Source organism: Polychytrium aggregatum (assembly GCF_025602895.1).
Source record: "Polychytrium aggregatum strain JEL109 chromosome Unknown BJ171scaffold_38, whole genome shotgun sequence".
Lineage (NCBI taxonomy): Eukaryota > Fungi > Chytridiomycota > Chytridiomycetes > Polychytriales > Polychytrium > Polychytrium aggregatum.
The window spans coordinates 207262-221097 of record NW_026516240.1 but is presented as its reverse complement, the minus strand read 5'-3'; the positions used below and the strand labels follow the sequence as shown (position 1 = coordinate 221097).

General features: G+C 61.3%; 6 protein-coding genes across 6 annotated transcripts; 3 read left to right on the top strand and 3 right to left on the bottom strand.

Annotated features, from left to right (window-relative positions):
* Positions 1-180: 180 nt before the first annotated feature.
* On the top strand, positions 181-824 carry BJ171DRAFT_445275 (uncharacterized protein; the record flags this gene model as incomplete). Its single annotated transcript, XM_053108164.1, has 1 exon — positions 181-824. The coding sequence occupies one exon, from the start codon at positions 181-183 to the stop codon at positions 793-795; it is 615 nt and encodes a 204-aa protein (XP_052963700.1). The 3' UTR covers positions 796-824.
* Positions 825-2067: 1243 nt separating this feature from the next.
* BJ171DRAFT_585004 (uncharacterized protein) lies at positions 2068-3171 on the bottom strand (the record flags this gene model as incomplete). The annotated part of the gene is made up of 1 exon (XM_053114339.1): positions 2068-3171. The coding sequence occupies one exon, from the start codon at positions 3169-3171 to the stop codon at positions 2068-2070; it is 1104 nt and encodes a 367-aa protein (XP_052963699.1).
* Positions 3172-4274: 1103 nt separating this feature from the next.
* Positions 4275-5589, top strand: BJ171DRAFT_630334 (uncharacterized protein; the record flags this gene model as incomplete). The annotated part of the gene is made up of 3 exons (XM_053115615.1): positions 4275-4476; positions 4689-5324; positions 5525-5589. Exons 1-3 carry the CDS (start codon positions 4293-4295, stop codon positions 5587-5589), a joined length of 885 nt encoding a protein of 294 aa, XP_052963698.1. The 5' UTR covers positions 4275-4292.
* Positions 5590-7083: 1494 nt separating this feature from the next.
* Positions 7084-8036, top strand: BJ171DRAFT_201637 (uncharacterized protein). The gene has a single exon (XM_053106274.1). The coding sequence runs from the start codon at positions 7253-7255 to the stop codon at positions 7919-7921; it is 669 nt and encodes a 222-aa protein (XP_052963697.1). The 5' UTR covers positions 7084-7252; the 3' UTR covers positions 7922-8036.
* BJ171DRAFT_517600 (aquaporin-like protein) lies at positions 7768-9857 on the bottom strand. The gene is made up of 3 exons (XM_053112157.1): positions 9336-9857; positions 8594-8996; positions 7768-8334 (listed from the first exon to the last, which is right to left on the bottom strand). Exons 1-3 carry the CDS (start codon positions 9559-9561, stop codon positions 8151-8153), a joined length of 813 nt encoding a protein of 270 aa, XP_052963696.1. The 5' UTR covers positions 9562-9857; the 3' UTR covers positions 7768-8150.
* A 669-nt stretch (positions 9858-10526) lies between these two features.
* BJ171DRAFT_517599 (phosphatase 2C-like domain-containing protein) lies at positions 10527-12927 on the bottom strand. The gene is made up of 4 exons (XM_053112156.1): positions 12367-12927; positions 11642-12148; positions 11320-11445; positions 10527-11075 (listed from the first exon to the last, which is right to left on the bottom strand). Exons 1-4 carry the CDS (start codon positions 12788-12790, stop codon positions 10645-10647), a joined length of 1488 nt encoding a protein of 495 aa, XP_052963695.1. The 5' UTR covers positions 12791-12927; the 3' UTR covers positions 10527-10644.
* Positions 12928-13836: the final 909 nt, after the last annotated feature.

Sequence of the window (13836 nt, the reverse complement as noted above, 5' to 3'; positions counted from 1 at the left end):
CTCTCGAGCCACCAGCCAATCGATCAAGCGAGCCAATTCCTATCTGCTCATTTCATCTCGATATCCTTCTCTCTCTCTGATATCTCCTAGTGACCTACCACCACCACTGCTGCCACTCCTCCCACCACCACTGCTGCTTCCACCGCTACCACCGCTACCACCGCTACCACTATTGCCACCATGGTCTCTCCATCACTTATGGCCCGTGGCGTGAGCTACTTTGTCTTCACCGCCATCAACTACCTCCCTTTCCTCAAGCACGGCATGGATCTGTACTTTACGGTCAAGTACCAAAGCGGCGGAGGGCAGTGTCGGTCGCTGCTGATTCCGCTGATCTGCTTTGACGACTACGGCACCAACTGGCTCCTGACGGACGAGATCGGGTGCGACAACGTGCTGGTTCTGCTAGCGACGCTCATGACCGTCTTCCACACGATCGTGGCCATCTACCACCTGGTCTTCAACTGCCGGGCCAAGACCAAGGACTACATAGCCGGGGCCGAGGAAGGATGCTGCGGCCTGGCGGCGTGCATGATCTCCTTGGCCGTCGTCGACAACGAGGTCGATGCCCACCGGGCCCATGCTCTCAAATGGCGCCGGGTGGTGTGCTTTGTGACGGCGGCCTTCCAGGCGGCCCTGGTGGTGACGGCCTGCTTTGGCATCAAGTTTGTGACGTGCGACGGGGCCGCCGATATCCAGCGATCGAGCATCTTTGTGTTCCTGCCGGTGATGATGATCAACCTGTCCCAGTTGATCTACAACCTGTGGGAGGGCATCAAGGACGGCTTCAACTGAGCCCCGGGCGGTGGGCGGTATTGAGGAGGATCTCTCCTTGTCTGTGATGAACCGACGGGTTGGGGGGGGGACCTGCTCGGCACCGAGGTTGTCTGTTGCTTCCCGCATCTCTGGGAATTCATTAAAAGTCTTGCTAACAACGACAAGTGGGTCTGCCTCATGGAGCCGGTCTGCCTCATGGAGTCGATTTGCCTCATGGAATCGGTCTGCTTCATGGAGTCGGTTTGCTTCATGGAGTCAGCCAAGACCCCCAAAAGTCACTGAGCCGGACGTGCTCGGATCGCTCTCCGATGATATGTGCGTTTTTGCTTGGACACTGTTTGCCCGCTCGTTCGACTTCTCGTCTGTTCATCAGCTCGAGTCGCTGGCCCACGTTTCTGCTGGCCGGTTTGCTGGCCCCGCGTCAGCACGCCCCACACGCCTCGCGGCATTTTTTTTCTTGGTTCGTTCGTTGGGTGGATGGATGGATCGTGGTGGATGGTGGTGGTGGTGGTGGTGGTGGTGGGGGGAACAGATCCGCGCCATGGCCTGGCTCCCAGTCTCTCTCGATCCAGTGTTGGCTTGGTTTGCTCGCCTTTGACCTGGGCAGATGCATACGAAGCAGACGAAGAGCAGAGACCGACGACATCATTCATGGAGATCCGCACCATCATTCATGGGGATCATCGGCATTCATGGTGGCCACTGTCCCGTCGCTTGCTCCCACCACACCCGCATTCATCGAAGGAACTGTTTCTGATTCTGTGTATATTCTTCTTGGAGAGGAGAGATTGCATTTGTCTCTCCTTCACATACCACGACAGGTGTAAATCTACCGATACCATATCCATTGGCGACGAGAAGTGTCGTTTGCCGGACAGTGGGCCGAATAAATAATAAATACGGCGCGAGCCGATGACGAGCGAGAGAGCAGAGTCTACAGCGCAGAGAGGATGATGCAAATGCATGAAAAAGTAATTACAGCAGAGGAAGAGGAGGAAGGAAGGAAGGAAGGAAAAGGAATCTATCAAGTGCGGTGGAGAGGGGAGGGGACAAGGCCGCCATCAGAGCTCTCGCCTCGGCAGGAGGATTGATTTTGCTGTTGTTGTGCCCAAAAAGCGATCGCGGAATGTGGGAGAGGAGGGAGCGGGAGAGAACATGTCGGAATACTCTGGAAGAGGTTTCCGAAAATAAATATGAATCAGCCAATGGAGAATGCGAAGGATTGGATGAAAGGAGGAAGATGGAGAGGGGCGGGGTATTGGAAGAAACAGGAGGACTCCCCCTCCCTGTTTAGAAGGGGCGGTCGTAGTAGAACTCGTATGGCGGCGACAGCGGAGCAGGCATGCCCGAGTGGTCGACCATGACCAGGGGAGCAACAGAAACCAAAGGCTGGGGGACGGCGGGCCACAAGTAGGGCGAGGGCGAGATGGGATGGCTGTGGACGATGGAATAGGGGTAGGGCGCCAGATGCGGCTGCGGGAAAACGGCAGGGGCAGGAGCGGCAGGCGCCGGCGAGATCATGAAGTGGTCAAAGTAGGACATGTGGTGGGCGGCTTCAACATGCGAGGCCGAGGTGGCAAAGGGGGCCGGGTGCGAGGGAACGATGGCGGCAGAGACAGGGGCAGCGGCAGCGACCGGGGTCGCCGGAACGGCAGGCTTGGACTGGGAAGAAGACTGGCTGCTGGGAGTGAAGACGTTCTCGAGGACAAAGAGCTGGTCGGCAGGGATGGCGCTGGTGAGCGACGAGCGGCTGCGAACCGTCGAGCGGCGCTGCGACGACGACGAAGACGAAGAGGAAGACGACTTGCGCTTGGGCGCCTTGAGCGACTTGGACGAGCGAGCAAGGGGAGCCGCGGCGACGTGGACACTGTCCTTGGAGGCAGGGGCCTTGGAGGAGGAAGTGGCGGTAGTGGAGGCGATGGAGGCTGTCGAGGGAGAGCCGGTCGACGAAGCCGAGCTGACAGGTGCGTTGGAAACGGGGCTCTCGGGCTGTTCAGCAGCTGGCGAAGCCGGGGCAGAGTCCAGGCTGAGCAAGTTCATGCAGGCCTGGTCGTCCGATGCTGAGAGACCAAGCGAAGCCACCGGCGAAGTGGGCGGCGACAGAGGAGCCAGGCAGACATCGGAAGCCAGGGACCACTCGACCAGGTCGTCGTCGTCGAGGTCGGAGGATAGAGGTCGGAGAACATCGACGGCCAGCTGGTCGTCCTCGGAGGACTCGGAGCAGCCATAGGTCGAAGCAGGGCTGGCGGGAACCAGCAGGAAGGTGTCGAAGGCCTGGTTGCCGTACTTCATGACCTGGATGGACTGGTGCAGCGAGTCGCCGGTGTGGCCAAAGAAGAAGGTCGAGGGCTCGATGTCGGCCAGCAGCAGCGAGTCGGATTCTAGGAGTGTCATGGTTGTGGCGACGATTGAAGTAGTGGGCAGTGGGGATGGCACTAACAGTGGGCGCAGTTGTATATGTGAGTGTGGAGTGTGTGTGCGTGGGAAAACCAATGTCGAGACGGGACAGGACGAGACACACGGTCGATGTGGAGGGGGAGATGCGCCTGGAGAGAGCAGCAAATATCTATATGGGGGGGGGAGGGCGATTGCACGGAAGCAAAGGCAAGGGAAGGGAGGGCCAGAGGAACAGGATGATGCACTGGGCAGGGGACGGATGGGCAAAGACAAGATCTGCAGTGCGTCTGGCAGGACCACTCAGGACGGTTGGCGATAGTCCAAGACCAAGGGCGACAGAGGAGGCTGCGACCAGGCATTTATATGAGCGACGGGGCGGGGCATGGAGCCGAGACAGCAAAGGACAAGAAAGCGCATGGCATGGGGGGGGGCATGGCATCAACGGGGCGAGCACTCACCCCTGCCTGTCCCTCGCTCACTCGCTCGCGGGCGAGAAAGACGCACACATGTGGGCGTGGGCAGTGGGTAAGAGTGCGCCGGGGCTTTGTTGCTGAGGCTGGGGCCATAGGACAAGCGAGAGTGGTCATGATGGTGCGAGCGAGAAGGCAGCATTAGTGGCGGAGGACCAACAAGCGCAACAAGCGAGACGGCAGCGAGACGGCAGCGAGAAGGCAGCATTAGTGGCGGAGGACCAACAAGCGCAACAAGCGAGACGGCAGCGAGACGGCAGCGAGACGGCAGCGAGGCGGCAGCGAGGAGGGTGGGGCGGCGCCACGCAGAGAGTGGCGACCATGTGTCTCGGGCTGTGGCGAATCAGCGGCGGCGCTGCGTGGTCGGCCAATCAGCGGGCGGGCGCACTCGCTTGTTGCCGCACCTGTTTGCGTCACCAAGCAGTCACAAACACCAGGCCGGGGCACAAGCAGCGCTGCCGGGGCGAGGAGTGTGCAATCCAGGGCGAGGAGGAGGGGAGAAGCACATTGGCGAGAGCAAAGCGTGTAGTGCGAGAGCGATTCACGACGGCGAGAGAGAAACAACACCCTGAGAGAAACAACGACTGCAAGAGAGAACCGCACCACAGGACAGTGCCACACAAACAGCAGCCGGGGGCTGGCAATGTAATGGGCTGTCTGGCCATGGGCTGCCTGTGTCGCTCCAACATGTCCGACACCATGACACAGCAGCGCATCACACAGCGCAGGACTTGCATCCCTCCAGGCGAGGCGACCAGCAACGACCGGCAGCGACCCCGGCAGCAATCGCAGCATCGGCATCGGCATCAGCAGCAGCTTGGCTCGGACATGAGTCCACCGCCAGACACGGCGGCCGAGCCAGCCCCTCCCCAACACGTTGTTCGCCGCAACTGCCGCCATCGCACACGAGCGCACTGATGAAACGCCGCCTCCACATGCGCTGCGACAGCGTGCCGCCGGTGCGGTCCGTCCGCTCGCACACACACACACACCGTGCGGTGGGCGGCGCTCGTTGGCCGGCTCCTGGAAACACACGCCCAGCAGCACGCCAGCACTCCACGCAGCCCGGCGTGCGGGTGGGCGATGGCGAAATCGCCTTATTGGCCCGTTGCTCAACAAGACGGCCTCCTCCACCCGCCGCCACCACCCAGGCGCGCAGATGGACGCTGCAGCCCGTGTGGGGCCAGCAAGGGCCCCCCTCTCTCCGCGACGCGGAACGAGACCCGCCGGCCCACCGAACGCACTCGGCCAAGAGGACAACGGACCACGTGGTCACCGCGGATCGCCTCCGCCAGGGTGCGGGCGACCCTGGCCTTGCCGCCCCGGCTTCTGAGTGGGCGCCGCTGTTGGCACGAAACTTTGGTGAGCGGGCCAGCAAGGCAGCCGGCACCGCCCCGCACTCCACCAATCGGCGTCGCGCTGCTGGCTCGTGCGACGCCGGGGGTCGCAGCGGCAGCCAGCTGTCGCGGCCGTCCGTGTACACATGGGCCAGCCAGCAAGAGGGCATTGCTGCACGACATGCTGCGATTGGTGCATTGGTGCTGCCCCTTGTTGCCACAAGGGGGAGGGAGTGCGCCCGATCCTGTCGAATAACATTGCCTGTCACGGACCGGGTCAAGAGGGGCAAACAATTGCGCAAGGAGCAAGTCTGGTCTCGGCAGTCTCGCTGGGTTGTGGATGGTGGGTTGTGGGTCGTTGCTTGGGGATCGCAGATCGCAGAGCATTAGCTATCAGCCATCCAACACCAGCCATTCGCTATCGACCAGCATCGTTCGTGGCTTGCACATTGCTCCCTCTCTGCATTCTCTGTCCGCGTGCTTTGCTGCTCGCCCCCCGTCTCGCACGCACCTTGGTCCTGGCTCTGGCTCTCGTCTCCACAGCGCCTCCTCCTCGCCGAGGCCATAACACGCTGTCCAAGCCGCTGTACCTCGTGGGTGGGCAGTAAGGGCCGGCAGTCTTCAGGAGAAAGAACGTGCAGCCGGGCCGCCAGTGGGCCGCGAGGCCTGTGTCGCCTTGCCCCGAGGTCATGCGGGGCAAAGGTCAGCCAGAGATAGCGGCGCAACAAGGCCCGAGCGATAGGGACGAACGAGCCGCCCGCACGTCCTCCACCACACACTCTCTCCGGCAAACCCAGCAAGGCCGCCGGGTGAGCGCGGGGGAGGCAACAAGGGGCGGGATTGCCAGTGTCGCATGTACCTCGCTCGTCTGCTCTGGCTGCTTTGTCCTGCCTTGCCTGCTTGTGCGGGCCTGCTCGCTCGGTTGTTTTCCGGCTGGCTCTTGTCTGTCTGCCTGGCACAATCGATCGGCCTGGGCCACGGGGCAGTTTGTTGACGTGCGGGGCTGGGTCGGCAGCCAGGGGATCGCGATCGGCAGGTGGCCGTGGCGAAATCATCATGGCAAGATCGTCACCGCAAGATCATCGGCATCATCGTCACGGCCACGACAACACCATGCCGGCCTGGTCTTTCTCGCTCAGGATGCCTCTTTGCCGGCCTGTCTGCCACGGCCTCTGGTCGTTTCTGGCCACTCTGATTTGCTTGCCTCTGCCGCACTGAACCAGACAGGATTTCTTGCCAATCCCCCTCTCGATCGCGACACCCGCCACCGAATCCGACCTGTCCGACGCCCTTGTTTGCCGGGTGGGGTACGTTTTTTCTTGGGTGGCGGCGCTGCTTCCCCCTTGTCGATGCAGCCCGCCCGGTTTCAGCCAGTCCGATGCCCAAAAATGCATCCGATCGTCGCCCTGACTCACTCATGCAGCACGACGAGCGCACGACGAGCGCAAGAGGGCGCCAGGACAAGAGAACGAGAGCAGGATCGACATGGAGCGGCGGTCGGCGTGGTGGTGGGATCGAGTCTGGCTCGGCTTGGCTTGGCTTGGCTTGGAGTGACAACAGCAGCAGCAACAGCAGCCGCGCGGGATGCACACCCGACCCGGAGAGCCCTGATGAAATGCGGGGCTGCGTTGTGCGAGTAGAGTGGGTGGGCAGCAGGAATGGGCGAGGCCTGGGTCGCTGTGCATCTTGACAATCGCAAGTCTGTGGGCATTACGCCGTGCTGACGAGAAAACGAGACGCATCGTCATGGATGTTGACATCCAGTGCAGCGACTGGTCGCCCCATTGATGTTGCTGATCAAGTGCAGCCCTGTCGACATTGATGCTGCAGATCCGATTCGGCGACATGTCGACACTCACGCAGACCAGCAGTGGTGCACATCCACCCAGTGCCGCGGCTGTGGATTGCTCCCGGCAACAAGGGTCTGCGCAATTGGTCCCCCCCCTGTGCAAATTTGATCCCTGTCCCGCAGCACAGCACATGTCTGGTGTCGCTCGTTTGCTTCTCGTTTCCTTTCTTTCTCCTCGCTGGATTCGTCCGTCCATCGATTGCGCAATCCCAGGTCTGTCGCCGATGCTTCTGCCACAGGTGTCTGCCGCCGGTGTGTCTGTCAATTCACCACACCCGTCACATCCATCACATCCGTCACATTCACATCCATCACACCGATCCCGTCCTGGAGCAACATGGCCTGGGCCCGTCTTCCATCAGCACCGCACATGCCGCTCCCCACACGCACCGCCCGCACCGCCCGCACGTTGCCTGCCGCACATGCGCACGCCTTGGTGCGGGCCTTGGTCTGGGCCATGTTTCCCCCCCCCACGTTCCTGGCCAGGACCCGAGGCTGGGGCCGCTCGCCAGAGACGGTGTCAGCGCCATTCCAAAGAACCGATCCGCCCTGGAGCATGGCTTCTGTTTGCCGCTGCTGGCGGCGGCTGCGTGGTGCGGTGGAGCAGGCCTCCAGGCGATGGCGAATCATGCCGCATGTCGCCGTCGCGTGTCGGGCGGATCTGGCTCTGGGTCATGGCACGCCATGATGGCATGCATGGCGCGGCTCCTGGTGCGGCTCCTGGTGCGGCGAGATCCGGGAGCCATGTTGCTGACGCCGTCTTCGCCGCCGCCGGATCCACCGGATTTCGGGCCTGCACGAGAGCAGCAGCGATAACCAGCGCTGCAGCCAGGCTCGCACTGGTGGACCAGGCAAGTCATGGCCCATCTGTGCTCCGCTCCACCCAGATAAGTGGAATCCAATCCATTCGCTCTGCCTCTCTCTTCCGACTGTTGTCTCGTTTGGACAAAGCTGTGTATTTGGGCTACGCAGATACATCATTTTGCTGGTTGATTACTATCGAGAGAACAAACTGGGAGGGGGTGGGGAGAGTGCAAGGGGGATGCAGAAAGTCTGCCGGGGGTTGGCCAGGGCCGTTTGCGGCAATGTGAAGCGAGAGGGAAGCCCGCAAAGAGGAAGAGGGAGGAAACATGGAGCGGTGGCAAAGTCACAAGACTGCCAAACTCCGATGGGTCCCCTTCCCTTCCTCCTTCCCCACTATTCATGGGGAATCGTGGGCCTTTACTTCTTCGCTACACATACGCACAACACAACTTCGCCGTGAGGGGGCATCCTGTCGGCAGCACCTCCACAAACCAAAGGCCCACACGCGCATCTCGCTTAGACGAGGATGATGCGCTTGTGCTCGTTGCTGCTGGCATCCTGGTTGGGGTTGAGCTCCTCATAGTCGACGTACTTGAAGAACTTGTAGACACCGGCGGCGGCGGCACCACCAAGGAGGGGACCAACCCAGAAGACCCAGTGGTCGGCCCAGATACCAGCAGCGAGGGAACCAGCGAAGGAGCTGTGAGGGGAGGAACATGGATCGGTGAAGAGCATGTCAGCATGAGCGAGCATCAGGATGCGACGAGCGGAAGCAGTATCTGTTGCTTGGCAGACGGGACACCTCATCATCAGCCTTTGGCATCCCTTCCCTCCCTTCCCATCGACATCCACACATCCACATCCACACATCGACATCCACACATCGACATCCACACCTTCATCTCCGTGGTGGGCCATGTAGAGCTCCATCCGATACGCAACCACACACACACACTTACCGAGCGGGGTTGAGGGAGGTGTTGTCGTAGGGGATGAGAACGAGGTGGGCAACAAAGACGGTGAAGCCGATGAAGACGGGGGCCAGGAAGGTGACGCGGGACTTCTCAACAGCGAGGAAGAGGACAACGAGGACGAGGAGGGCGGTCAGGAGGGTCTCGAGGCCAATGACCTGGAGGACGGTGATCTTGTCGTCGAGGATCTGGTTGGCACCCTTGAAGTCACCAGGGAAGAGGAGGGCAACGGCGCCGGTGGCGAGCGAGGCACCAATGACCTGGGCGGTGGCGTAGAGGAGCGACTTGCGGAGCTCAAAGAGGTTGAGGAGGTACAGGGCAAAGGTGATGGCGGGGTTGAGGACACCGCCGGAGATGCGGTAGGTGATGGAGACGGCGAGGGTGAGGGCGACTGGTGTCGAGGAGGATGATATGTCGTTGCCGGCGTTTCATCCATCCATTCATTCATCGATTCATCCATTCATCACGATCAGAGGAGCCAACGGCGACCAAGACAAGGACGACGGAGGGGAGATTGGGGTTGCGGTTGCGGTTGCGGTTGCGGGATCGCATGTTGGGAGACATGGGACAGCAGACGGGAAACATGTCAATAACCCGCAGAAGCGACAGAGAGTGTGTATGCCACTCCCCTTCTCTTCATGCAGTACGATGAAAAAGGGGAAACCAAAAGGGCCAGGGGAAGCTGCAGGAAACACATCTCACTCGCACGGGAGCACCACCGGCTGTTTACCTCCAAAGGCGGTGGCGACGGTCAGGTTGAAGGCATCGCCCTGGGTCTTGATGGCGGCCTGGACGGCGCCGAGCGAGACAAAGATGAAGATGAAGGTGCCGAGGAGCTCACTGCCGGCCTGGAGGAGGTCCTTGGTCAGGGCCGAGAAGCGCGGGGGGGCGTTGAAGGGGTCGGTGGGGAGGGTCGAGGACGACGACGTGGTGGTGGTGGTGGTATAGGTGGGCATGGCGTGCGAGGGAGAGCTATGAGATGGGAAGGAGGATGCGAGGCTGGGGGAGGGATGTGCAGAGAGCAGGCCTGGTATGAGGATGCAGGAGCGTGGAGGCAAACGAGGCTGGGAGGGCAAGCGGCGGCTTTATAGCCCTTGGGTTGTATGGATGCGTGCTTTGCCTCTCGCATTCCACAGCCCGCCACCACCTTGCGTTTGCGTTTTTTCATCCGCTGGGCTGGCAAACCAACAACGCAACAGCGGCGCAATCCCCGCGAACCGCAGACCACAAACCGCAGACCAGACCACAAACCAACGGCCGACGCCCCGCGCAGCCGATTTCAACATAGCGCCACCGAGCGTCGCCATCATGTCCCCGCGGCGGCTGCTTCTGCCCGCCGCCTCTCATCCACCCGAGTGCCACGGGGAGAGGGCATGGCCGTCGTCCTCCAGCGCTTCATGGCTCACGGGGCCAGGAAAGCCTCGGCTTGGGCAACACCGTTGGCTTGCGACCAGCGGTGGATGTGAGCAGAGGCCAGGAAAGCAGGCAGGCAGGCAGGCAGGCAGGCGGGCGGGTGGCGGGGAGCAATGTCCGATGGTCCAGGGCTACTTTGTGCATATGCAAGCCACACTGGCATGGCCATGGTCATGAAACGACCTGCGTCGGTGTCCTCATGGGTGGCTTCATGGTTGATCGGTGGCCTCATGGACCTGCGTGACCCCCGGTCGCATAAGGGGTGCTTGCAGCCGCATCCAATGCCATCCTCCCGCATCCCCGCACACTCTTCAGCATCCCTCCGCGCCCTCCAAAACCGACCGCCACCCTCCGGCATCCCTGGACAACCGGGTTCTGACACCCGATTCCTTATGCCTTCGCTTCGTCCGGTGATTCCTCGGGACGTGTTCACAGACCGCCACCACCCGAAACATATGTGCCCGACGACAGTCTGTGTCAAGGACGACAGCCATGGCAGCCAGATCGCTGCAGGTGCAGGTGCAGGTGCAGGTGCAGGTGCAGGTGCAGGTGCAGGTGCAGGTGCAGGTGCAGGTGCGGAGATGCAGCTCGCCGTCCGCCCTCTCGTTTGCAAAGTCTGTCGCCGTTCAGAGCTTGGCCTTGGGCAGGGGGCTCACGTCCGTCGGCCTGATGACCAGCCGGACGTCCTTCTTTGTGTTCTTCAGGTGCTTCTCGCTGCCCTTGAAGAACACCACCATGATCGTGATGTCGTCGCGGATCCACCGGCTCGTCTTGGGGTCGAGCGACAGCATCCGGCTGAGCGTGTGCGGACCAAACTCACCCTCGCCAATCTGACCCAGGGTCTCCCGCAGGATGTGCGTTGCGCCGTTCGAGTCCACGATCGTGTGTCCGTCCTCGGCGGTCTCATGGCGAGACGTGGTTGTGCTGAGGTACTTGCCGACGGCGTCAACCACTTGCTGGTTGGTGAGTACTTCGCTCACACCGTCGGTGACCAGGACCATGAACTCGTCGTTGCTATTCAAGCCGTACTCGCGGATCTCAGGGGTAGGAATGATGTCTGCTCCAGCACGCACCAGGAAGGAGCCGAGAAGGCAAGAGACTCTATCAATTCCAACTCATCGAGCACAAGCGATCGATGCAAGTGCGACCCGAGTGCGACCCGAGTGCGACAACCACAACCACAACCACAACCACAACCACAACCACAACCACAACCACAACCACAACCACAACCACAACCACAACCACAACCACAACCACTTCTCGATCGTCGTTGTGGCTATCTCGGCTAGGCAACTTACAAGGAGGCGTCTTGTAGTTGGGCCGGGTTCGGTATGAGGTCTTGGTGATCCTTGGGCGACGGAGGACAATCTCGTCAATCTTCTCGTGCCAGGCAAGTGGCCACTTGTACTTCATGTCGCCGAGTGCTGGATATGGATGCGGATGCGCAGATCCAATACGTGGGGGCAGACGACCGGCTCGCAGTTAGAAGCAACACACATGCAGGACAGTGTGATCTGCCAGCATACGGCATGAAGACGCAGTACTGGTCGCTGCCGATGTAAATCCGCTCGTTGGCAAACCACAGCCCCCTTTCCAGAAGGGCGGATGCGCCATACTCACTTCGGGACGGCATCATGCCGCCAAGTACGCGCAAGGGCCCGTTGACTTCGGAAGGGTGGTAGCTCGCCACGGTTTCGTGCTCGCCGGGATGCTCGGCTCGCATGCGGGCCAGTTCCGAAGGATTGCCAGGCTGGTGGTCGTCCGTCAGATCGCGCGCCTCATAGACGCCCTCACTCAGCCGATGGCCGATAAAGATGCGGGTGTCGCCCGAGTTGGCCACCGTCACTTTGTCGTTCTTGACGTACGCAAACGAGGCACAGCAGCCCGAGAGAGCCTGGAGTAGCCGCTTGCGGGCTTCGGCCGGAATGTCGATCCAGGAAACCTGGTTGGCGCTCAGGCGCTCAAAGTCAGGCAGGATCTCTTTGGGGATGTTGTAGAGATGGCGATCAAAGCTCTCGAAGGCTTGGACAAGTGCCTGGCCGATGGACGATGAGGATTTGATGGCGCTGCCGATGTAGCTCGGGAGGACATTGCTGGCCAGCTTGACGGCCTCGTCGCCGGCGTGGCCTGATCAAGGAAGAGAGCAAGCCAGGTTTGAGCCGTCAGTAATCGCTTAGGCGCGTCGCACTGCACCAGGAATGCACATGCAAGATGGGCCGATACGCCGATGTGCCCGTCGTGTAGCGTCCAAAGCCTCGGTCGCGGCGGTTGTGCTCGGCGGCCGATCAGGGCAGCGACCCATGTACTCCTATGCATCGGCTGGCAGCCCCGTAGCGCCGCCTTACCGTCAAAGATGCCCACGAGAAGGCCGCGGTCAAAGGTGCCGACAAAGTGGCGATCTTCGATCGGGCGGTTGGACTCGAGATAGTTGACATCCACGCGACAGGTCTTTGCGACGCCGCCAGTGTCGAACGTCGACTGGTCCTTCCACAGCTCGGCATTGATGTCGTCGGCTGAGAGGTCCGGCCGACCCGGAAGCTTGCTCTGGGCGCTGCTGGTGGAGTGCGAGTCGCATTGGAGCCCCAGCAGATGCGGGTTGCCGTAGTAGAGACTGAGGGCCGAGACGGTGACCAGGCCCGTGCCGGACAAGAGCAGCTTGGTGTTGGGCGACCAGCGACGAGCCGAGAGCGCCGACGCCACGACCGGGTTTTGGGTGCGGAAGACGTGGCGGGCCCAGTGCAGTCCCAGAGCCGAGCGTGGAAGAAACATGGTGGGGATGCGGATGCAGACGGGTGAGTGGCTTGTGTGGACGAGGACGTGGACGAGACAGAGATGCAGTCAGTGCGGCTGGCCTGGACGGCGACGACGGCAATAGTCCAAGGCGATGCAAGGCGATGCAATGCGATGCAAGGCGATGCGATCGAAGACGCAAGGGATGGTTGGGCTGGTTGGCCGACCCTGGCAGTGCTGCGCCACACTCAGCCGCCCCGGTTTATTGCCAGCCGCATCACGTGGGGCGGCGCTCTCGGTCTGCGCTCTCGGCCGGTGGTGGACCTTGGGCGGCAGTACTTTGCAAGTCTGATCGCCACATGGTCGCCGCATAGTCGCCGCATAGTCGCCGCATGGTTCCAGGTGGAGGATCGGCTATTCTCGAGAGCCCTGCATGTGCACCGGCACGCAGGCATTCGACACAGTTGCTCTGCGTTCACGCGGCCCGGGCCAGGTTCATCCAGTTGCGTGCAACAGCCGGAGCATCTCCTGCCGGTGCTAGATCATGCTGTGCGTACATTTATGCCATCGGCATCTCGTCGGATCATCTCTGTTGTGCGCCTATCGGCATCATGTCCTTGTCTGTCTGGGTGGGTGGGGTACATGCGCGACCGGTGTGGGAACGGAGGCCGAGAGGGCGATGGAGGTCCTCGAGTCTTGGGGCGGACTCGTCCACGAACGACCAAGCGGGCCCGATCATCTCCGTGGGTGTCCATTCCAATGTGACTAGACTGCCCACGGAGTTTGTCCAAGAATGCGATATCTCATCGGCCAAGGCCATCGCATCAGCGCGAATGCAAACGGGCGCCGTTCAGCCAGGCGGCCGGATCGACAGCATTCAACGGACACAAACCATGGACATGTGCAAGTGCCGTGTTTCCAAATGGCCGGTTGTCATGCATCCGAAAGTATAATCCGGCCACACCACACATCGCACATCGCACATCGCACACCACACATTGCACATTGCACATCGCACATCGCCCAAATGTCTGTTCTCTTGCGCACGCAGACCCTTGTCCCCAGCCCACACAGCCCAACCGCCG